The 25,251-nt window shown below is 41.5% G+C and overlaps 1 protein-coding gene across 12 annotated transcripts in view; it reads left to right on the forward strand.

Annotated features, from left to right (window-relative positions):
* BICD1 (BICD cargo adaptor 1) overlaps window positions 1-25,251 on the forward strand; it is a 305,305-nt gene that overhangs the window by 178,361 nt on the left and 101,693 nt on the right. For all 12 annotated transcript variants that reach the window (XM_082256159.1, XM_082256160.1, XM_082256164.1 and 9 more), the window contains exons 3-4: window positions 9,759-9,911; window positions 19,506-19,940. In XM_082256159.1, coding sequence (XP_082112285.1) covers window positions 9,759-9,911; window positions 19,506-19,940 — 588 coding nt within the window. The remainder of the gene's footprint in view (window positions 1-9,758; window positions 9,912-19,505; window positions 19,941-25,251) is intronic.

Below are 25,251 nucleotides of genomic sequence, written 5' to 3' on the forward strand. Positions count from 1 at the left end.
TCCTCTTAGGCAGTTGTCACTGGAACAAGTGTCCCCGCTGGAAGATTTTCCCTCAGTTCCTGTTCCAGTGACAGCTGTAAATTTGTGTATTATCCATCACTTTTTGCACTGTGACAATGGTCACTGGACTTATTGAGAGGGTAAATCTTGCATAGGTGGAACAGATAACAAAAAAGACCTGACAGAGTTTCTGACCCCTCACCACAAAATGCGAAACAAAAAAATAAAAATTTGCTTTAGGTACACTTAAAAGTAAATTGTATAGCAGCCAGACTACATATATTTCATGCAGGCACAGTTGGCTTGGAAGAAAATGCATGCTGGGACTTGTAGTTTTTCAGTCCCTATAACCCATTCTGGTGCAAGCATCACACAAACAAATCTTTCAACTCCAGAAAGTTACTCCAACGGTTACCAATTCAAACAGCAAGTTTCAAGGAAGCTTAGAAATGTGTCAGCAGAGAGTGTCATTTTTTACATTTAGAGTTTTAAAATGTTATCCCATCATATTTGTTGTTTCTGCAACGTTTTTTCATTGCTTCCCAATTATGACAAGTCTTTGACACAATTACCAAACTATCGAAGTATGTACTTCTCTTGATCAATGCTGCATGTAGAATTAGGAAAGATTGCAGAACTCCAGCCTCCCCTAATGTTCACTAAAGCTTACTGCAGTTTAATTTCCAAATCCCCCTTGTAACCTCCTCTTAGGTATTTCTTTAATTAGAACTCCAGATACCAATTAGGAAGCTGCAGCATTCAACTTTGGAAGCCAAAATATTGTGAGGATAATGACATTGTTGTAAAAGTTATACATTTACTATCAAGGGGAAAAAGTTTCAGTTTTCGCACTGGGAATCTAGGTCTTATGAGAAATCATACAGTTTTACATATTTTGCTTCAGGTAATTCTATTGACATTAGAAATTATTTTTATATTATAGATTTTATGTGTCATTTATTATATGTCCATATAGGTGCTGGATGGATTTATTTTAGATCCAAGAATTTGTGCAGGACTGTCTATCCTTCTAGCTCAGTCCTAAATGCTACCAGCATCCTTCTTTCTCTATGGACCCTAAAAAGGCTGAGGGCCCCACCGTAACATCAAACACTTGCAAAACTTTATTGTTCCAGGATAAGCTTATGGCTTAGGACCCCTCTCTAACTCCATCCTGGTGTCAGTGGTAGCAATAATAAATGTGATCTTCACTGGTGTCACCATTGTTAGAGGCAATGGCAGCAATAAATACTCCCTCCCCACCCAGCCATAGATGCCTTATTGATGTTCATTTGGATTTAAAAAAAAAAATCCATTTGTTGGTATTCAGTGGTTGCTTAGGGTGGTCAATATACTGTATATAAGTAATGATTATTAAGTATCTCTCATACAAAGAAACTACCTGTGCCCCAATAGGACACCAGCAGCTAACTCAAACACTGGAAAGTTTTAAAGAAATAAATACACATACGAGTAGCGCTAGTATTTAAGGAATAAAATATGTGAAACAATGAAGTCCATCACAAATTCCACAGTATTGGTGATTATGAGGCAAACGATGTAGATCAATGAACTCTTCACCCAGGTGCTTGATAAGGCATGCAAAGTGACACAGCCCAGCCACCACACACTGACTCTTACTGACGGGTAAAGGTGTATACAGCAGTAAGCAGTTATGGGACCGGACCGCTAAACCCCATTCACAGGCACCAAGCAGCTGGGGACATCCACTGTCTAAATCAACTGCCTCCAATCTCCAATCATGAATATTGATACTCCACGTATGATAAGGGACCCATTACTCCTATGGTGTTCTGATTGATAACCAACCTCATGCATAAGGGAAGACATCAAAGGAGAAAAGCCCATAGTGTAGTTTCCTCAAATACCTTTATTGATAAAAGATGGACATGCACTCACCAAAGTAAAAGCATCATAAGCGTGTAAACATGTGGACAATTGAACTTTTATCAATAAAGGTATTTGAGGATACTGCGCTGCTCAAAAGTGTTAATGTGCAAATATACCATAAATTACAATAAAATTCAAAAGTGCATAATGAAATTCATATGTGCATAATAAATAAATAAAACTGCATAATGAAATATATCATCAAGTGCAATGGTGCTGTGCTAAAAGTGTGCATAAACGACCTGTTAAATATCACCATAAAACAAGTGCAGTAATAAAACTCATATAAAGTCCATACTAAAAGTCCTTTTTCAAATTATAAAGTGCTGGTGCTCATCCGTGTTGCTTGTGGGGTCTCCCCCTTTGTGGATGTACTTACCACAATCTGGCTTAAACTGAGCAGGAAATGATAATCATGGTGATCTTTGAATTCATTAATGTTGGCTAGAAATCCAATTAAGACTCCTTTTCCTCTTTGAATACTCCCAAGTGTCCTCATAAAAAGAAAAAACTTTCCATGGTGAAGCCCGTTTAAAAATGCAATTTATTAGGGTTAACAGACAATGGGATACTCACAAACATAGTATTGTAAAAGACATGTAAAACACTCGGCTCGGTGGTCTGTAGCTACAGAAGACGCTGTGTTCAACAGCGAAACGCGTCTAGCGATTGGCCGAGAGCCCTGTCACATGATATCCGGTCGGTGAAGCGCACGCTGCGGGAGCAGTTAACCACCGAGCCGAGTGTTTTACATGTCTTTTACAATACTATGTTTGTGAGTATCCCATTGTCTGTTAACCCTAATAAATTGCATTTTTAAACGGGCTTCACCATGGAAAGTTTTTTCTTTTTATGAGGACACTTGGGAGTATTCAAAGAGGAAAAGGAGTCTTAATTGGATTTCTAGCCAACATTAATGAATTCAAAGATCACCATGATTATCATTTCCTGCTCAGTTTAAGCCAGATTGTGGTAAGTACATCCACAAAGGGGGAGACCCCACAAGCAACACGGATGAGCACCAGCACTTTATAATTTGAAAAAGGACTTTTAGTATGGACTTTATATGAGTTTTATTACTGCACTTGTTTTATGGTGATATTTAACAGGTCGTTTATGCACACTTTTAGCACAGCACCATTGCACTTGATGATATATTTCATTATGCAGTTTTATTTATTTATTATGCACATATGAATTTCATTATGCACTTTTGAATTTTATTGTAATTTATGGTATATTTGCACATTAACACTTTTGAGCAGCGCTGCAAACACAGACCAACACATTCAAAAAGCACTTGCACTTTTTATTGCAGCCAGCAGCTCATTCATCTGTTTTAATTAATTTAATTTATTTACCATAAGCGCGAGGTACACTAGTTTCACATTTGAGGATACTACATTCAGAATATTCATGCAATGATCAGACACCTTCAGAGAACCCAATGTTCCCTGTCATACCTCAGCCAAAATAACTTTCTCTAATATAAAAATTTACCCCATTCACTAAAATGTAGAGCAATCAGTTTTACTAGCACCTTTGATCTTCTGAGAGACAGATAATGCCTCTTGGCCTCTGACAGCTGCAGTCATAAATTCCAATTGAAGTTGTTCGGAGATTTCCTTATTGTCTAAGGCTAAATTGCATTCTTTTTACCACTATTAGGTAAACAAGTTACCCTTTGAAAAATGCTATTTTCCATAAACTGATATTCCATAAATACTTAGGACCCCTTTGATGTCCAGTTATCATCATTAAATATTGTTTATGACCAAATTCTTCCTTAAAAAACAAAACAAAAAAAAAACAATGTATCACACATAAAGACATACTGTGAACATTTAACTCACCCTATGGATCTTTATGAGTCTTTTCGTGCCTGACCAAGCACACTGCATTTTACAGTCTTTGCAAATTTGCAAATACCATCCTTTGAAACATTTAAATAGATTGCCATCCAGAAGTGCCAAGGTCAGGCATCTGCCTCCTGCATAAAATTAAAAGTTAAGAGTCATTACTCTACCCTTTTGATGTGTAAAATGGACTTGAAAAATGGCCTGTGCATGTACATCACAGTTGTATAAAGTACTCAAAACCCATACTTGAGTAAAAGTACAAGTGCTCGATCAAAAAGTGACTTGAGTAGAAGTGGAAGTGCTCGATCAAAAAGTGACTTGAGTAGAAGTACTAAAGTATTCAACATTTTTTGTACTTAAGTATTTCAAGTAGTTTTTTTTTTTTTAATTTTGCTACTCAAGTACTGAAAGTAAAAGTACCAGTAGTTTTGAAAAAAAAATTGCTACTCAAGTACTGAAAGTAAAAGTACAAGTACTGTGTTATGTAGTTATTAAAGAAAGAAGTCAAAAGTTTGAACATCATATTGTTTTTTATTATTTCAAATGCAGCTTTTATTTATACATACAGTAGCTTTTATATTTTTATATGCGCTGATAATACACATGTTTTAGCTTCATGAAACCTGCCATCTACTGTTCTGGCAGTGGTAATTTTTATAATAGTAACGAGTAACTATGCAGCACAAAAAAAAAATATCGGAGTAGAAGTATTGAAATCATCGAAAAAATGTAGTGAAGTAAAAGTGGAAGTAGGAGAAAAATATTATACTCTAGGAAAGTACAGATACCGCCTTTCGGTACTTAAGTACAGTAGTGAAGTAGTTCTACTTAGTTACTATACATCTCTGATGTACATCCAAGAATGTATCCATGTGTATCTATATACCGTATCTTAGAAAAGTGAGTACACCCCTCACATTTTTGTAAATATTTTATTCTATCTTTTCATGTGACAACACTGAAGAAATGACACTTTGCTACAATGTAAAGTAGTGAGTGTACAGCTTGTATAACAGTGTAAATTTGCTGTCCACTCAAAATAACTCAACAAACAGCCATTAATGTGTAAACCGCTGGCAACAAAAGACACAGCAAACCTTTTGGCAATGGCCCGTATTGATGTGCCATCCTGGAGGAGTTGGACTGTCTGTGCAACCTCTATAGCAGGGATCCTCAAACTACAGCCCTCCAGCTGTTGCGGAACTACACATCCCATGATTCATTGTACAACTGACATTCACAGACATGATTAGGCTTGATGGGAATTGTAGTTCCCGAACAACTGGAGGGCCATAGTTTGAAGACTCCTGCTCTATAGGGTCTGGGTTTTGCCTCATGCTATCAGTAGTGACACTGACCCTAGCCAAATGCCAAACTAGTGAAAAACATTTAGAAAAAATTAGTAGGGAAAAAAGTTTCAGTGGCCTCCACCTGTAAAACCATTCCTGTTCTCGGGGTTGTCTCATTGTTGCCCAACTAGTGCACCTGTTGTTAATTTAATTAACACCAAAGCAGCTGAAAGTTATTAACAACCCCCTACGCTATTTAATTGACCAGATCAATATCCCAGGAGTTTAATTAACTTGATGCTGTACTCTGATTAAAAAGTGTTCCTTTAATTTTTTTGAGCAGTGTATATATATATATATATATATATATATATATATATATATATATATAAAATCACACTCACAATACACTACACTTACCTGAACATGTACTCCCTTGCTGCTTTTCTTCTCCACACCAGGCGAGACGTTATGTAGATAAGTTCACCTTAAAGTTCTAGCGCGTTGCATTCCGCTGCCACTCTGCAGTTGGGCACTGTCTAGCTGAGGCCTTGTGGGCCGCAATATATAACCACCACTTTTGCAGCTCTGGTGTAGTTTGAGCCTGCAACAGGGCAAACCAAAGATCACAGTTTTTAAACTGGCCTCTATAATTCTCAGAAATGGGGTTGCACAGTGCATGGTCATGTGATTGGAGGCTGCAGGCCAGCCCTTAATGCAAATCTGTTTATGCCCATTCAGGGCAAAGCAACAAGTTTGCTTTAATCCACCTATCCCTAGAGGCAAAGTTACCGTAATTCATTCAACCCCTCCCCACTCTGATCTGCTGCCAGGAGCCGAAGGAAGTACTTCCTTGTACAGAGGAGCATGTGATCCAATCCATGTATTCAACAATTGGCCAATCAGCTCTGTAACACGGGGAGTCCATAGCCTGTGAATGCTTACATACATAGCTTACACAGGACTTTACTTTTCTGGGTTAGTTTTCATTTCCTACATTAAAGTGCACCAGTTGCTTTGCACTCTATTGGCATAGCGCAAATCCTGCAAAGGCTTAAAGAAAACTTATGGCTCGTTTCCACTGAGCAATACGGTACGGTTCGGTTCGGTACGGTACGCTATTTTTGCCGTTTCCATTGTGAATGGTACCCAAATTCCGAACCGTACCGTACCACTTTTTTGGGACCCTTTAGTTGGGGTACCAAGCACATTAGTACCGTACCAACAGGGTGGAGCTACACTCTGCAGAACTTTGATTGGTTGACAGAGAATCGTCTATCACAGCTTTCCTGCTACACCACGGCTATCCTGAAAGGGTACTATTGGCAGTGGAAACGCAAGGTGTACCGTTCCGAACCGTACCATACCGTACTGAACCCAACCGTACCACTCAGTGGAAACGAGGCATAACTGTACATTGAAGGAAACATATTCAATTTAAAAAACTGGCCTACCTATTACTAATCCAGAAGAATAGGCACCACACAGTGGCTTGAACAATCATATGTTTAAAAACAGATCTTCTCTGCTGCCCCCTGGGAGCCACAATCATGGGTACATTCATCAGGAAGGACATGATGTAGTCACAATTAAGAGCTATATTGTGTCTTACCACCACCCTTTAAAGTCATAGTTCACCTTTACTAAAAAAAACTGCCCATGCAGATGAGGGAAATTTGTAGATAAACACAAGCTGTGCAGCTTTTACCAAAGTGAAAAATGTCCTTGCTAAAGGGTTGGAGGTCATTTACGTACCTCATGGATACTGACAGGAAAACTCCTAGGATGTTGCTATGAGATGCCTAACTGTTACTGCTTATCTCCGGCATCACAGGAGTGTGCTTTTTCTCTGCTTTAAACCCTGAGTTTAAAGCTCTGAGTTCAGTGTTTGAGATCTCACTCCTGTGGTTGTGAAAGTGAATAGAATAGTAAAAGCTAGATATCTCTTAGCAACGTTTTTAGCAATGTCCTAGGAGTTTTCCTGTCAGGCTTCATGAGGTTACATACACGGCCTATAGCAAGTACATTATTCAACTTTGGTCAAAGCTACATAGTTTGTTTTTTTTCTACAGATGCCCCATATCTGTACAGACAGTTTTTTGGTAAAGGTGAACTATCCTTTTAATGAAATGCAGCATCCAGTAGAGCGATGCACTCATTGTACTGGGAATCCCAGGGAATCTTTTTTTTTGGGGGGGGGGGGGCCTATCACCAAGACCCAGGTCTCCTGAAGGGAGCTTTTTATGTCAGTCACATGACTACAATTAACATATTTCTACATTGGCTCTTGATATCTAATTTATGTAGGGCAGTAAACACAGCACTATTGAAGTATCCAAGTAATTCGTATAAGAAACCAGAGGTTGACTCACCTAAAAACATTATATAAAGCTTTACCTCTCCTGGGAAGGCTGTCCACAAGGTTTAGGAGTGTGTCTATGGGAATGTTTGACCATTCTTCCAGAAGCGCATTTGTGAGGTCAGGCACAGATGTTGGAGAGAAGGCCTAGCTCACAGTCTGCGCTCTAATTCATCCTAAAGGTGTTCTTTCTGGTTGAGTTAAAAATTTGGTGAAGGGGGATTATGGTGTGGGGTTGTTTTTCAGGGGTGGGCTTGGACCCTCAGTTCCAATGAAGGAAACTCTTAAGACGTCAGCATACCAAGACATTTTGGATTTCATGATCCCAACTTGGTGTGAACAGTTTGGGGTTGGCCCTTCCTGTTCCAACATGACTGCACACCAGTGCACAAACAAGGTCCATAAAGACATGGATGAGCGAGTTTAGGGTGAAGGAACTTGGCTGGTCTGCACAGAGTTCTGACCTCAATCTGATAGGACACCTTTGGGATGAATTAGAGTGCAGACTGCAAATCAGGCCTTCTCTCTAACATCAGTGCCTGACCTCAAAAATGCGCTTCTGGAAGAATGGTCAAACATTCCCATAGACACACTCCTAAACCTTGTGGACAGCCTTCCCAGAAGAGTTGAAGTTGTTATAGCTGCAAGGGGTGGGCCAACTCATTATTGAACCCTACGGACTAAGACTGGGATGCCATTAATGTTCATGTGTATGTAAAGGCAGCCGCCCCAGTACTTTTGACAATATATATATATATATTTATATATATATATATATTATATATATGTACTGTATTTAATGCATAAGTTAGTACAGCTAACTAGGAATGATTAGGGAAATGAAACTATTTAAAGAGAGTACTGAGCTTAAAAATGTTTTCTGATAAGTTTCTCCATCTCCTTCCACCCACGGCTATTTGCAAACTTTTTTTATTAAAACTACAATAATGATTACAGAGGGCATTCCAAGGAGAAAGATTTCCACAAAGATGAACAAAATGTTCACGTTACAACATTCACATTAGGAAGTCAGGCCAGAGCAATAATAATGCGCAGCTAATACTGGAAAGAGAGATTGTTGACAAGAAGTGGCCAAAAAAAGCCGCAAGGGATCAACAGTACTGATGCAACAAAGAATGAAAAAAAGAGATGAAAACAGCATTCTATTAATGAAAAGAAAAACCTGGCAGTCATTTTATGATACAGAGTGCAAAATTAATGTAATTTACTTAGGATTACGTTTAAAACGTTTGTTACCCCAACACTTCATATTCCTGATATGTGCCTGAAGTACCATGTACTTGTATGAGCAAGTATCCTGTTCTCTTTTTATTATTTCCTTTATGTGAAATCCCTGGTGTTCCTGCCAGTCCCTCTGCTTTCCTATTAAAAACTGACCACACTAAGCAGGAGAGCACATTGTAGTCAGTTCTCTAGCTATGCTGGGAACTTAGTGTACTCTCTTCCAATGATCAGTCTTGTCCTGACACGCCCCCCCCCTCGTCCCCCTGCACAACCATTCACTGGGAAGCTCAATGTGTTGTTGCTTCTCCTCCCCCAGCTCTTACGCAGATAAGAACAGAGGGAATGTGATCACTTATTTAAAAAAAAAAAAAGGGAAAAAATTTAATTATAATGTTTGTTTTTTTTTTTATATCTTTTTATAAAAATATAAATGTTTTGCCTTTCATTTTTATTTTAAACTGAATAGGTTGTTTTACAAGGTGATCATTTACAAACACTTTAGGCTCGGTTCACACTATTGCGATGCGGGAAGGCTGCGAATTCGCAGCCTGTTCCCGCATCGCACACGCACCCCCGGCAGTTCACACTGCCACATGCGATCCGCTGGGGGTGTCAATGTAATCTTAACGACACCCCCAGTTTGATCGCATATCGCAGTGCGATCGTGCAGTTCGCACAGGATCGGATCGCACAAGTGTGAACCGCTGTGCGATCCGATCCTGATGCGGCAGCAAAAATGCCTCCTGTGCGTCTTTGCTGCGGGTGCGGTGCGAATTTAGCCATACAAACTGTATGGCTAAACTCGCACCGCACAGCCGATCGCATGTCATGTCGGAGCAGTGCGCTCCGACATGACATGCGAACCCGGCACACGCAGTAGTGTGAACCGGGGCTTAAGGTCTTACCTACATTTGGTCATTTCCAATTTTGACCCTGATTTGTGATTTGGGGTGCCCCATCCTTTTAGGATCCTAACACTACCCCCCGATGAACATAGATTGGTTTTTCCATATTATCATATAGACCCAGTCCTAAGTATTATATTATTATTAGCATTGTTTTATTATTAGAAATTTTTTTTGTTCATTCCTGCAGACAAATGAAATTCTGGAGCTGCAGCGGATGCGGATGAAGGATGAGATCCGAGAGTATAAGTTCCGTGAGGCCAGACTGCTCCAGGACTACACCGAACTGGAGGAAGAGAACATAACTTTACAGAAACTGGTCTCTACACTGAAACAAAACCAGGTACTTTCTGATTTTATGCTATAATGCTGTACTAACAGTGCAGCACAATATTCTTATTAGAGAACTGTCACCTGTTGATACCCTTTAAGCACAGTCTGGTGTACTACGACATTAAGGGCTCTTTCACACGGCCGCTCCGTGTGAAAACTCCGCTGCGGGACTTTTTTTTTTTTTTTTCACGGAGCGGATGACATTTTGTCATCCGCTCCGTATGTCCGCATATCATCCCATCCGTTTGCAGATGATATGCGGACATAATGTAAGTCTATGGCATTGCTGGTGTCAGCGGATGACACCGCTGACATCCGATTTTCCTTCCTTTCCATTTTTTGAATGGAGGAAAAATAGGGTTCTGTTCCGTTCCAAAACGGAAAGGAGGAAAATCGGATGTCAGCGGATGGTCATCCGCTGACATCCGCAATCCCGTAGACTTACATTATGTCCGCAAATCAGTATGCCGTCCCTTCAGAGCGCAGTGCGCATGTGCCGGTGATGTCACTGACTGGGAAACATGTGAATATCTCCTAAACGGTGCAAGTTTAGGAAATATTAATTCTATCTGCAGGTAAGCTTTATTATAAGCCTACCTGTAGGTAAAAGTTGCAAAGCGGAGTTTATTACCACGTTAAGCTAACTTTAAAGAGACCCTGGCACCAATTTCCCAGGTAAAAGCACAGAAAAAGCAAGTATTTTAAAAAAAATTTCCAATTTATAAACACATTTTTTTTTTACTTGCAATGTACAGTAACTGAACTTGCTAGCATATTTGACTTCATCAGTAAAGTCAAATTACTTGCCCAGCCCCCTCCTTCCTTGCACATCTTAGACCTCTGCGGATGCTTACATCACATCCAAGATGGCCGTGCCTAGCAGTAGTCTAAGGGCTTTTTGATTTCTGCACAAGGGAGGATTTACAGGTTAATAACATGTCTAAAATGTGTAACTATGCACATAATATATAGAAGAATTGTTGTTGAAATGAGTAGTCTAGTGTCAGGGTCTCTTTATTCCAATGATGCCAAGCTCACACATATATGCGGTGTCATGGAGATGGGCCCTCTTTCAAGGCACCTCATATATGTGCTTGTGTTTGTGCTGATAGCCAAGTCAATAGCACACTGCAAACACAGAGACCAAGCCGTCACCAACAACTCCTGTCTCATACTAATATTTGAGAGCCAAGAGGCCAAGCTCTTGATCACATGATCGTTGTTATATCCTGTGATCACTCTGAATGGTATCCAATGATCACTCTGAATGGAGAGAACATAAATTGGGGCGATTCAAATAAACTGGATCAGACAGAATCTGGAGTAGCTGTGCACAGTAATCAATCAGATTCTAGCTCAGGGGTGGGCAAACTTTTTGACTCAAGGGCCGCAATGGGTTCATATATTGGACCCGGGGGCCAGACCAAGAGTAGATGGCAAAAAAAACGATGTAAAAAGTTGCGTGACTTTGAATTCACAAAAGTGTGAAAGTTCAGTAATTAAGGTATAGTGTGCCCCCTTTCAATGCAGAGTGACCAGCGTGCCCCTTTTCAATGCAGAGAGACCAGCGTGTCCCCTTTCAATGCAGAGAGACCAGTGTGCCCCCTTTCAATGCAGAGAGACCAGCATGTCCCCTTCAATGCAGAGACCAGCATGCGTGCCCCTTCAATGCAGAGACCAGCGTGCGTGCCCCCTTCAATGCAGAGACCAGTGTGCGTGCCCCCTTCAATGCAGAGACCAGTGTGCGTGTCCCCTCCAATGCAGAGACCAGCCTGCGTGCCCCCTTCAATGCAGTGTGCCCCCCCCCCCGAGACCAGTGCACTTACCTGCAGCAGCAGCAGTGGCTTCTCCTCTGTTCCCCGGCGTCTTCTCGAGTCCTCCCGCCTCCTCCTCGGCCAATGGCATGGGGTTTGCCTTGAGGCCAATCAGGAAGCAGGTATTAGACCCGCTTCCTGATTGGCCAGGAGGAGGATCCGTGTGACAATAGCGAATTTTCATTCGCTATTGTCACACAATGGGTGGGCTCGGGGCGCACTGCTCCTGTTCTAGCTTCACTTTGTTCATTCAAAGTGATTGTAGAATCCCGTTTTTTTTTTTTAGTTAAAAATAACAAACATGCAATACTTTCCTGCTCCATGTGGTGGTTTTGCACAGAGCAGTCTGGATCCTTCTCTTCTTGGGTCTCTCTTCGGTGCTTCTGGCCCCTCACTCCTGTTCTCTTCTTGGGTCTCTCTTCGGTGCTTCTGGCCCCTCACTCCTGTTGAGTGCCCCCACAGCAAGCAACTTGCTAAGGGGATGCCCTAGCCGAGCCACAGCTCCATTTGTCGATTCAGACACAGAGCCGCAGCCCGCCCCTGCCCCCTTTCTCTCCTCATTGGCTGACTAACTTTCATTAACAGCAGAGGAAGCCAATGGCTGTCTCAGCCAATGAGGAGGGGAGTCCTGGGCAGCCGAGACACTCCTGCAACATAGCTGGATCTAGAGGGGGTTCAGGTAAGTATAAGGGGGGCTTAGGGGGCTGCTGCACACAGAAGGATTTTTATCTTGATGCATAGAATGCATTAAAATAAAAAAAAACCTCCTGCCTTTACAAAAAATGGACAGCTGCTCCACATTCTGGCCGCTCAAGTCTTAGTAAATTCCACTCACTGTATCTTTTTTACTAGCCAGAGGAGAATACAGGAAAACAAAAAAAAAAGGTCAAAAAAAGGTCTCTCTGTAAAAATAAATAAATAAAAAATAAAGATAAATAGCTTTATCAGGCTTTGATCCAGGTTAGAGTCAGGATCAAAGGTCAGGGTCAACCTGTTTTAGGTAGGATTAAAAAACGTTTTTTTCTTCTTTAGTGTCAGCAGCATCAGTGTTAGCGTCAGTGTGATAAAAAGCAAATTGTGCATTATTGTTTCTTGGCCCTGGTACCAGTACAAACAACAAATACTGTACACATATGTGATATCTCCGCAAACATCAGGAGTAGGAGAATTTATTTTGATGTTTATATGGAGGTGGGTCTTCATGGTAATGGCAGAAAATATACAACTACATTTTAAAAAATCAGGAGATATTTACTATTTATTACCATTTATCACCAAATGAAGCCCCAATTTGTCCTAAAAAATATATAAATTGCCTAGATACATTAAAGCGGAGTTTCAGCCACCTGTCAAAAAATATAAGTCAGCAGCTACAAAAAGTGTAGCTGCTGACTTTTTAAAACAGCCACTCGCCTGTCCCATGGTCCAGTGGTGCACTCAGGCCAGCCGTCTTCATCCTCTGTTCTCCCTTGGCGGCGACGGCATCTTCACTGCGGGCATGGACACCTGGCTGTGACAGCTTGTGGCTTCCCAGCCGGGTGCCCACTGCGCAAGTCGCGCTGCGCATTGTGAATGGTGGGTGCAGTCTTCTGGGACCTGTCAGTGTTCCAGAAGACTGCAGGGGGAGGGAGGAGAACGTCTGTTGCTGAGCGCCGTGAGTAGGAAGCAGGTACCTGTCAAAATCGGGTACCCGCTCCCCCCCAGCTCCTCAAAGGTTCAGAATGTGCAAGAGGAGCGAGTCCTTAAAGCAGAACTTCCCCTTTTGGGTGGAGATTCGCTTTAAGTAGTTGCAATGATATGTACAGTTTTGCTAACACATGCCAAAGTTGCAAATCGGGGTTTAAACGTTAAGATTTGTTTTACCTTCTGTCATGAAGAGGTTAGGGTGTATGTACTCCAACCTGATGATTTGGGGTCTATATGTTCCCTGTAACTCAAGCCGCCCATAGATGGATAGAATCTCGCTGCTGAACAGGCTGAGATTCGATCCATCTATGGGCAGGCTGGTTGTACCTTAGTTGATCCATCTGGATTTTTGACATATAATTTACTGCCGGTGGCTATAACTGCTAATCATTGTGGTATGCCAGACCAGAAGGCTCCCTGCAACCCACGCTGAAAATGATAGCACTGCGTGAAGGATTCCTCCATCCAACCCTGACTGTGTTGAGGGAAACTAAGTGATTTTATTTCCTTTCACTCATGGTGGATGGAAGAAAAATTGAATCATCTTCGGCTGCTTAAGACTACTTACAATCTAAAACCCATAACAACAAAATGCAGATCTATTCAACTAATGTACTGCAGCCAGCCGGTTTACACCATGGCTGTACATGAATCGTTCAGGAACGTTTTGTGCGTTCCTGAGCGATTCACATGCGGTTCTGTGCAGTTGCTATTTCAGTGCTTTTTTATTTTGAATGGGCTAAAATTGCATCATGCCACACCAAAGCAGTGTAACCGGATCGCATGGTACAAAAGTACCATGTGATCCAGCGCGGGCAAACGCATTACGTTTGTGACCTGCATTTGGGGTGTTGTTAACTTTCTTTTGACACCTGCTACAGATTGCAAATGGAGTGCATTTTTCATGCGGTCTGAATCGTCAGTGCGTTTCTGTTCAGTTCATGTATGAGCATTCTGTGAACCGGCCCTAAATGTATAGGTATTGCTCTCTTTTTTCTTTTATTGACTTTATGATTGTATTATCGACATGCAATGGTTAATTTGTAATAAAGAGAGCTAATTCTTCATACACGTCATCATTCTATGGAGACATTCTCAGTCAGTCATGTGTGCATATCTTGCCGAGATAAATAGTCTTAAATCACACAAGAGCTTAATTAGAAGCAATATCAGATTTCACTCCAAAACTAGTATATGTGCCTCAGGGGAGTTCTCCGTCCCCAAGAGACTTCATAAACTGTCCAATTATTTCTGATTTTTAACAAAAGCTTAGCTTAGAACAAGTTCTTCATTAGATTATTATACTACAGCTGCACTTTATTCACATGATTACATTTGTCTGTTTAAAACTTAATGCGGGAAAATTTTAATACACAAACTCATGCAGTTATCTATCCATTAGGAATCAATAAGCCCACTTTGAAATGACACTAGTAAAATTAAACCTTACCCACCCTGTAAAAAGAGGCTTTATACTTATCTTTTCAGCAAGCAAGGAGTCATATTTTTGATCTCCTAAATCTGGATCTTTGATCTGTTAAGTTTTGCTCATAGGCTAGGTTCATACTTGTCCGGTGCGAATTTCCCATCCGTTTTCACTATGAATTTCCAAAGCAGCTCTTCAGCGGTACAACTGCGATTTCTAGATGCGGCTTAGGTGCAAATTTTTTAAGTCGGTGGCCACCGGTATCTTTAACAATAGCTTGTTGTTAAGGAGTGGGCCAGGAAGCCATCCACCGCTTACTTACCAACCGATGATTCATCAGCTGTCAGTGGGCTCTCCCAAAAACCCATACCAGACCCTTATCTGAGCATGCAGTTTGGCAGGCCAGGAAAGGGAGGGGCGAGCCAGCCCCCCCCCCTTCTGATCTGAACCATACCAGGTCACATGCTCTCAACATGGAGGGGTGCTTTGGGGCAGGGGGGCTCTGCCCTCCCAAAGCACCTTGTCCCCATGTTGATGGGAACAGGGGCCTCTTCCTCACAACCCTGGCCAGTGGTTGTGGGGGTCTGTGTGAGAGGGCTTATCGGAATCTGGAAGCCCCCTTTAACAAGGGGATCCCCAGATCCTGGCAGTGCCATCTTAAGAGCATTAAAGGGCCCCAGGCAATGCAGTGCACTGGGGCCCCGCCTACACAATCACCCACGAGAATAAAAATGCAAATTATCGATAAGGCGCTATTTATTGGTACAGCAGTTCCAGGCTAATGACAGCTTCCAAGTTGGGCGGCTGGGTCCGGTGAACACACACAGAGACGGGAGTCAGACTCGATTGTCCTGTGTGTGCCTGTTCCTGTTGAGGTGGACAGGCATTCCTGCAGTTATGGACTCCCCCTCCACGGCCAAAGTGGCCTGACAGCAGCGCAGGGCCAGCAGGCACTTGCTACCTGCTAAGTTCGGCAATGGGATGCACACGGTAATCGGGACTATTGCTTGGCTGGGCTGCTGGGCAGGTGGGGCCCCCCGGGCAAGTGGGGCCCCCGGGCAACTTCCCAGCATGCCCATTCATTAAGATGGCCCTGGATCCTGGCCCCCACATGTGAATGAGTATAGGGTAGATTGTACTCCTACTCATTCACCAAAATAAGTTTTAAAAATAAATAAAAACACAGAGACAGTTTTTGACAATTAATTTATTAAAATAAAACAAAATCAATGTCCCCCAATGTAGATCCAGTGTCAATCACGATGAATGCCACCGCTGCCTTGAACAGAAAACAAAAAAGCAGTCCACACCCATTATCGGCTCTGGCAATCTGCCAGGTACGCCATCTGATTCATTGTGATTGACCCTTGATTTACTTCGGGGAACATTGTTTTTTTTTTTGTTTTTTTATTAAAGGAAATGTCAAAAACTGTCTCTGTGCCTTTATTTATTTTTGACACTTTTTTGGTGAATGAGTAGGGGTACAATGTACATTATACTCATTCACATGGAGGGGCAGGATGTAAGGGGGGGGGGCGCTCGCTTGTCCCCCACTTTCTTGGCCTGGCAGGCTGCAAGCTTGGATAAGGGTCTGGTATGGAGTTTGGAAGGATCCCAACGCTATTTTTTTTAAGATTTTGGTTTGGGTTTCCTCTAAAAATCCATACCAGACCTGAAGGGCCTGGTATGGATTGGGGGGGGGGGGGCACGCTGTTTTTTTTTTATCAATTAGAGTTCAAAACTAATGACGTGTGCGTTCCCATAGAAGGCAATGAGCCTGAAATTTGAATATGAACTGCCTCACAGTGCTCAGTTAACACACAGGATTCTTGTTAAATTTACAGTAAATTCGCACTGCCGCTGCACTGCAGATATGTGAACCAGCTCCTTACAAAACCGGTTTGATTCAAATGTCATGCGAATCTGATGCTGTTCAAAACGCATCCAAATCACATATATGTGAACGTAGCCTTAAAGAACAAAACTGTAATACTTTGCAGCTTTAATAAAATTTATAAAAAAGCATGCTCTCACATTCCCATAATAATATATCCACATGAACCATACAAAAATTGTGTAATACATTTACAGATTCTAACACCAGGAATTATTAGAGTTTAATCTCTTCACCAAAAGACTGTGAATGTGCGACTCACTTAGCATACATATACATAAATAGTATCCATGAAAATTTACAAATTAGATACAGGCAATCAGTGAAATTCGCCTTTTCATGCATTGCGTAGGCCTTCTGTAGAATGCCTGATTTCACACATTGCCTTTAACATATATTTAAAGGTATTGTAAAGTCTACAGGTTTTTCACCTTAATGCATTCTATGCATTAAGGTGAAAAACCTTCTGTGCTGCAGTAGCACCCCCATACCCCTTCCCCCCCCCCTTTTTCTTACCTGAGCTCATCCATTCCATTGATGTGCACGAACCCAGTGGCAACAGCCGCTGTCTCTGTCCTCATTGGATAGATTAGTATCCGCAATCCCGCTACTGTCAATCAAATCCAGTGACATGGGAGCAGTGGGTGGGGCCAAGTCTGTGTAGACACAGCAGCGGGACTCAGGGGCGTGCCCACACAGGTGCCCCCATGGAAAACGACTCTCAGTGGGGGCACCTGATAAAGGGGAGAAGTCTGAAGCGCCATCGGGCACCCCAAAAAAAGGAGGATCAGGCCTGCTTTATGCAAAATCCTTGCACAGAGCAGGTAAGTATAACATATTTGTTATTTTTATTTAACAATTTGAAACTTTACAATCACTTTAACAGGCCAAAAAAGGAACAAAGAAGTTAATTGTTAGGTTTTAAGTACACTTGAAGCCTTTTTCTCATGAGAACTCCAAGAGAAATGTAGAATAATTATCAGTTGAGGACTTGACCTGTACATTTGACCTTGCAGTTGTTTCTTTGTTTGAAAAAAGAAACAAAATCTCATTTACCAAGGAAAATTTCCCATGAGGAATATTTTGGTGTCTGCTGGTAATTTTCAATGCACTGGCCACCTCGTCAAGGGAAAAATTAGATATCTTGGGGACAATTTATAAAACAGCAAAGACACTTGCCACTTTTTCCTTGGTTTGCAATGTAGAGACAGAGGTAGCCACGCTGATTAATAAATAACCCATTGTAAGAAAAATTTGATTTGCAATTTAACTTGTACATTTGCAATAGTTTATAACAGAATTTCAATAAATTGCCTAATATGCCTCTATACCAACTTCGTCATACTGTCAGAATCATTAGCATTCCCAGTCCTATTAGGTAGCAGTATGACTTCGGAAGAGGTCAATAGCTTAGTTTTTCTTTACATATGGATAATTAGGTACAGCCAAGCTGAAATACAGCCAATGAGAGTTTTGCTGTTATTTTTGTGAAATCAAAATATAAAATGGAGGTCCAGCTGCTGACAATGTTACTCATATGCCGTCTGACAAATCAAGTTAATTTCATCCGCCTTGATTTCAGGTTTAGTAATTCAGAAAATCCTCTTTTAATTTTTGAAAACATTTCAAAATCCTAGTCACTTAATTGTATTTTTTGCCTATGGATATAGATGCCATCTTAATGCCTGTTAAGAACCTAAACAGTATTGTAGTCCTTGGTAAAAAAAATTTTAGCTGATAAAAATTGCATTGGGTTGACAAGAGTAATCAAAAACTTTTCCAGCTCCACAATGCTTCATCCTTTGATGTTTGTGCCATACAATTTATTCTTCCAACCTACAAAACCTAAACCGTGCTTGCAGGACAGAAAATCGCATCATCTATGGCTGGTTTAAGTTTCTAGGAAAGAAAATCATTAAATTCCTCCATCAACACAGTCAGTGTAAATGGGTAAATCCCTCCTGCAGAGCTATTGTGCTCTCTCGGGGGAGGGGTCGCGGGGAGCTGTCCCTGCCAGAAGAACACAGTGATTATTGCTAGCGGCTATACTGTAGCCGAGGGCAGTAATCGCATGCCAAAAATCTGACATGCTGGTTTTACCCAAAATCTATTGATGTAACGACACCGGGTATAAGCAACCTGCCCATAAATGGTTTGAATCTCAGCCTGCTATCCCTGCTAAATCGGCTGAGATTTGAACCAACTATGCCTTGCTTTAGATGTTACCCTCCCCTCCAGCTTTTGGTCCAGTACTTTCAAGGTTCTCAGGTTACAGTGTTGTTAACATTTGGGAATGGCAAATCTCAGTGGAGGACTGGCCTGGGGGTAATTTTCTCCCTGGGCTAGTATTAATAAGATATGTTTAGCTGGTGGCCCCAAGTTGACATACTTCACCATTCAGACATCGATCAGAGCAATTGGGCAGTTAGTGGGTATTATATAGCTATGTCCTCCCCATTCAGATCCGTGATGAAGGAGTCATATAGAAGAAAGTCTGACCTCCTTTGCAGCGTTGAGATGTGGCCAAATACAAAAAGCAGTAAAGAAAGCTGATAATGAAGATGTGAAAAGATGTGTCATAATAAAGCAAGTCCTTTAGGAACACTCACTTTTCGCCATGCCCACCAATACATAGGGTATTTAAGGATTTGCGTGGTACATGTACTTTAAAAGAAAGAGGTCAGAAATAAATAGGCTAACAAGTGATATTTCCTGAAAAAGCATGTGTGGTAATGGCATACTGCCCCTATTCTTTGAGTTTCATATTTTTGTATTGTCTGACAGGTTGAATATGAGGGCCTGAAACATGAGATCAAGCGCTTTGAGGAGGAGACGGTACTCCTAAATAGTCAGCTGGAGGATGCTATTCGGCTAAAAGAGATAGCAGAACATCAGCTGGAAGAAGCCCTGGATACACTGAAGAATGAGCGCGAGCAGAAGAACAACCTGCGGAAAGAGCTTGCACAGTACATCAACATCAACGACAGCATGTACAACAACCACATCAACATTGCTGTGGATGGATTGAAGTTCTCAGAAGATGGAGAGTCCAACAATGAGGAAAAGATGAATGGACACATTCATACCCCTCTTGTCAAAATAAATGGGGATTATCGGACTCAGGCAGTTCGCAAGGGGGAGTCACTTCATCCCGTCTCAGATCTCTTCAGTGAGTTGAATATATCAGAAATGCAAAAACTCAAACAGCAGCTTATTCAGGTAGGTGGAAGCATATAGACATATAGAAATGTTGTCCCTATATTTGCAGTTATAATAAACATGTTGCCAATTTGTAACTATATCCCAGTACTTTTTGTGCACAGAAATACTTTTTCCAACTGCTTTTACAAGTATTACCATCTTCCTGCACTCCCTGTAGAGTCTCTGTGGACAGATGGGCAACCTGTGAGGAGGGCAAGCATTTATACAGGTGTTGCTGTGGATGGGGAAAATCTTAAGGAGTGCTATGGAAAGTGTCTCATTTATTAACCACAAACTAAATTCCATTGTGATGAGGGGTGTGGTTGTTACTTAGCTCTGCCAGCACAGAGCTCTACAGTTTGAGGGCTGGAAGCAGCATTGTCATTTCAATATGTTTTTATTGAATTTTTCAACATACAAATTACAAGGTGGTAGAAGACGATAATACATTGCTGCAGGCTTTTTATCAAGTATTTATTCAGAGTTATTACAGGGTCTCCCTAATCAATACAATTATGAATGATCTTTGATCATGTATGGACCTGTCTCCCAGGTTCAAACTATCAGTTAGTCTAAGCTGAATAGATCCTGGGAAAGGCAAAAGAGACAGAGAGAAAGGGAGAGGGAGAGTTCACCTAGAGATTGGCTGCTCCTCATCTAAAACAAAAAGTGGGCACAAATGATAGATCAGATTGAAAGAATTGAAGATGGTTCCCAAAATGTAGAGGGTTTTAAGGAGGAACACTTTATTGTTGGGGTAAACGACTACTTTGTCAAAGTTCCAATATCGTACAAACAAAATTAAGGTGGAAGATAATGTTTGATCTAAGACGTCCAAATTCACTTGAACTAATGCCTCGTACACACGCACCAATTGTTGGCCGTGAATTTTCGGCCACCGTCCGATCGGCCGATTGTCGGCTTGTTAGTATGATGCTTCCGACAACCGACTGCGACTTTTCGGCCGAACAAAATCTGGTGTGCAGGCTATAAAATTTTTGTTGGCCGTCAACAGAACGGCCGATTTTCCGTCAGTCAGTACAGATTTCGGCAGACAAAATTCAGATGAGCAAGACTGGGCATGCTCAGAGAAGAAAAAACACACGGAAAGTTAACCAGCACATGACATCACTTCTGAAGTTGGTTTTTGTTGGCCGAGAAAATTCATGTGCAGTCTAGAGCACATTTCAACCAACACAACAACACTGGACAAAAGATGGCCGATCGGTCGGCCGATAATCGTTGCGTGTGTACGAGGCTTTAGAAAAGAAGTCTTTGAGGCACGCTACCATTTTCTTATTAACCTTTTCCTGCCAACAGTACTTATATATATATATATGGCCCCACAGAAGTGGATCTTTATTTGTGAGGTCACATATAGCATAATATTTTTTTGGGATTGTTCTTTGATGGTAAGGTGGTAAAAACAAGAAATATACAGCTAAATTAAAAAAAATGTTTTACTATTTTGGGCCAGTATTCCTTTGGAAATAATAAAAAAAAAAAATCAGGAGATATCCATTTTCGTTTACCACAAAAAGAAAGCCCAATTTGTCCTGAAAAAAACAAGGTATAGTCCACCTACTGTATATACTGTACACAAAGTAATTACAATGATATGTACAGTTTTACTAACACATGTAAAAGCTGCAAAATTGTGTTCAGGCATTACACATTTGTTTTACCCTCAGTGACTAAGACTAAGGGGTTAAGGATAAGCCAATTCATTTTCTTTTTTACTCGCCCTATGGTGGGGTTAATGACCACAACTAGAATATCAAGACAAAAGGTACCGTGCATATAGGCCCTTACCCCTAATTGATATAAGAACACAAAAGATAGAGAAAAGTGGGGCTTTGCGGGCCAGTGGGAGTAGAAGGATCACGCACAAACCAATTTCTAAAAATATTTTACATTTTATTAAATTTGCCTCTTAAAAAACATGGGCGTATTAGCACATGTTAGCACAAACAACATAACATAGAATAATATTGATAAAATCAGATATAAAGGAGTCATGAATAGAAATACATCCCAGAAGAGCCTGTATAGGATGGAAAGAGTAGGTCTCTGATGGAATACGGTCAATGTAGGTCCCCAGCAAGCCGACACGTTTTGCTCAAGGCTTCCTCAGGGCCTGTGAGACCATAACAGACCGGTAGTTCCTTTTCAATGACTCGGAAGATGACAGAGTGGCGACACGAAAAAGCACCAAATATTGTCCCCTTAGTATTTGTGTATAGCCTTCAATGTATACATATATTCACTCATTTATTTTAGGCCAAGTGTCCAGCCTCCTGATCACCGCAGTGAGCACCGCTTATTATGCTGAATAGGATGGCACTATGTTAAAGCTTGATAGTTAGGACTCTAAAGCTGTTCTGTTGTGGAAGCACGATGGTTACCACACTGGTGGCTGCACTCAATATATCCACCTTTCGTTTCCTTTCCCTTGATCAGGGCCGATGGGATGGTTTATTTGTTATATATATACGATTTAGACCTGCAGTCCTTCTTGCCTTTTTGCAGTGTATGAATGGCTTCAGGCAGGAACCTATAATATCATCTCATCCTATTCCTGTGCCTAAGGCAGATAGTACCTACCTGTCTAACTGTACAGGATTTAAGAGCCATAAACAATCTAGTCATCCCTATTGCACCCATTGTCCCAGATGTACCATCACTGATTACTTCTGTACCCCACAGTGCCAGGGTTTTTCCTGTCATTGATTTAGGTAATGCTTTTTTTTTTTCGTCCCTGTGGATGAAGAGACACAACTACATATGGCTTTTTCCTTTTGAAAAAAAAAGCAGTATACCTGGGCGAGTTTGCCTCAAGACTCACCTGCAGTCTACTCAATAGCACTCCATGAGACCCTGCGCTCATGGTCGGCTGAGAATGGTTCCGTCCTCCTTCAGTATGTTGATGACCTACTGATGTGTAGTCCCTCCCTGGAGGTTAGTCAGGTTGATACTGTAAGTCTGCTGAATTATCTGCGTAAAGAGGGTCACAAAGTCTCCCAGTCCAAGGTCCAACTTTGCACACACAGGTCTCCAGTATTTGAACCTTGTTTACTGTCCAGGCCAGATGTTAACATGTGTACCTGGACCTTGTATCCCCAAGGGTATAATGCTTTTATGGAAGTTGGCCCAAACAGGTATGTTTGGCCACCGAAATAGGAGTACACATAACTGAAGTGGATAGTTATTTACCCTTCTCAGGCTGCATACACAATGTCTCACTTTTTTATTGGCATGGTCAGGTCTATATATTTGAAGGGGTTACAGAACACTTTCAAAGTATCTACTGGAGACCAGATGCACTCCGAATAGGTATTCCTCAACATAGTGCCTCTGTGTTTATAAGTCATGTACATGGAGAACATAAGAGTTGGAAGAAAAGTAGATTTTAGGGGGGAAGAAAAGCAGATTTTAGGGGGGTAAAACTAACTTAAGCAGGGAAATAAGTTAAAAGAAAGTGAGAGAACGATATGCATGTGTTGTGTACAAATGGGAAAAATGTAAGCAATTTTAAAGAGATAAATGCGTATGTGAGTGAATGCTGGAACTGTTAGTTCTACATCTTGTGTGTGTCATGTTAGCTGTCTGCAGACGTGATCCTCTCCCTTGACCCCCTCCCTTTTCTCTTTCATAAAATAATTATGCACAGGATATATTCAACTTTTTCCAGAGTTTTGGATAGAGTGGAAGGGGGAGTCATTTAGGTCTGTGAACCTGATGTCTAAAAGGATAGTGGATATGGATGTGGGAAGAAGAGACTGGGATATATATACAGTATCTCACAAAAGTGAGTACACCCCTTACATTTTAAATTGTAAATGTTTTATTATATCTTTTCATGTGACAACAGCGAAGAAATTACACTTTGCTACAATGTAAATAGTAAGTGTACAGTTTAGTGTAAATTTGCTGTCCCCTCAAAATAACTCAACACACAGCCATTAATGTCTAAACTGCTGGCAACAAAAGTGAGTACAACCCAAAGTGGAAATGTTTTTGTCCAAATGTCCAAATTGGGCCCAAAGTGTCAATCTTTTGTGTGGCCACCGTTATTTTCCAGCACTGCCCTAACCCTCTCGGGCATGGAGTTCACCAGAGCTTCACAAATTGCCACTGGAGTCCTTTTCCACTCTTCCATGACGACATCCCAGAACTGGTGGATGTTAGAGACTTTGCGCTCCTCCACCTTCCGTTTGAGGATGCCCTACAGATGCTCAGTAGGGTTTAGGTCTGGAGACATGCTTGGCCTGCCTATCACCTTTACCCTCAGCTTCTTTAGCAAGGCAATGGTCGTCTTGGAGGTGTGTTTGGGTTCGTTATTATGTTGGAATACTGCCCTGCGGCCCAGTCTCCTAGGGAGGGGATCTTGCTCTGCTTCAGTATGTCACAGTACATGTTGGCATTCATGCTTCCCTCAATAAACTGGAGCTGCCCAGTGCTGGTAGCACTCATGCAACCCCAGACCATGACACTCCCAACACCATGCTTGACTGTAGGCAAGACACATTTGTCTTTTTACTCCTCACCTGGTTGCCGCCACACACGCTTGACACCATCTGAACCAAATAAGTTTATCTTGGTCTCATCAGACCACAGGACATGGGTGCAGTCCTGCTTGTCTTCAGCAAACTGTTTGCGGGCCTACTTGCGCATCATCTTTAGAAGAGGCTTCCTTCTGGGACGACAGCCAGACCAATTGGATGCAGTGTGGTCTGAGCACTGACTGGCTGACCCCCCACCCCTTCAACCTCTGCAGCAATGCTGGCAGCACTAATACATCTATTTCCCAAAGACAACCTCTGGATATAATGCTGAGCACATACACTCAACTTCTTTGGTCGACCATGGCGAAGCCTGTTCTAAGTGGAAACTGTTCTGTTAATCTGCTGTATGGTTTTAGCCACCATGCTGCAGCTCAGTTTCAGGGTCTTGGAAATCTTCTTATAGCCTAAGCAGTCCAAATTGGGCCTAATTTGGACATTTTCACTTAGGGGTGTACTCACCTTTGTTGCCAGCAATTTGGACATTAACGGCCGTGTTGAGTTATTTTGAGGGGACAGCAAGTTATACAAGCTGCACACTTACTACTCTAAATTGTAGCAAAGTGTAATTTCTTCAGTGTTGTCACATGAACAGATGAACAGATATAATAAAATATTTACAAAAATGTGAGATGAGATACTATACATATATATATATTTATACACTCTGTATATGTCAAAGAGAGAGTGGTTCCAAGCTGACAGAGGTTTTATCCTTTATGTGCCTTCTTTTGAAAGATGGGAAATCTGTTGAAACCTCTGTCAAG

Source organism: Pelophylax lessonae (assembly GCF_965119305.1).
Source record: "Pelophylax lessonae genome assembly, chromosome: 4".
In the NCBI taxonomy this organism is placed as follows: Eukaryota; Metazoa; Chordata; class Amphibia; order Anura; family Ranidae; genus Pelophylax; species Pelophylax lessonae.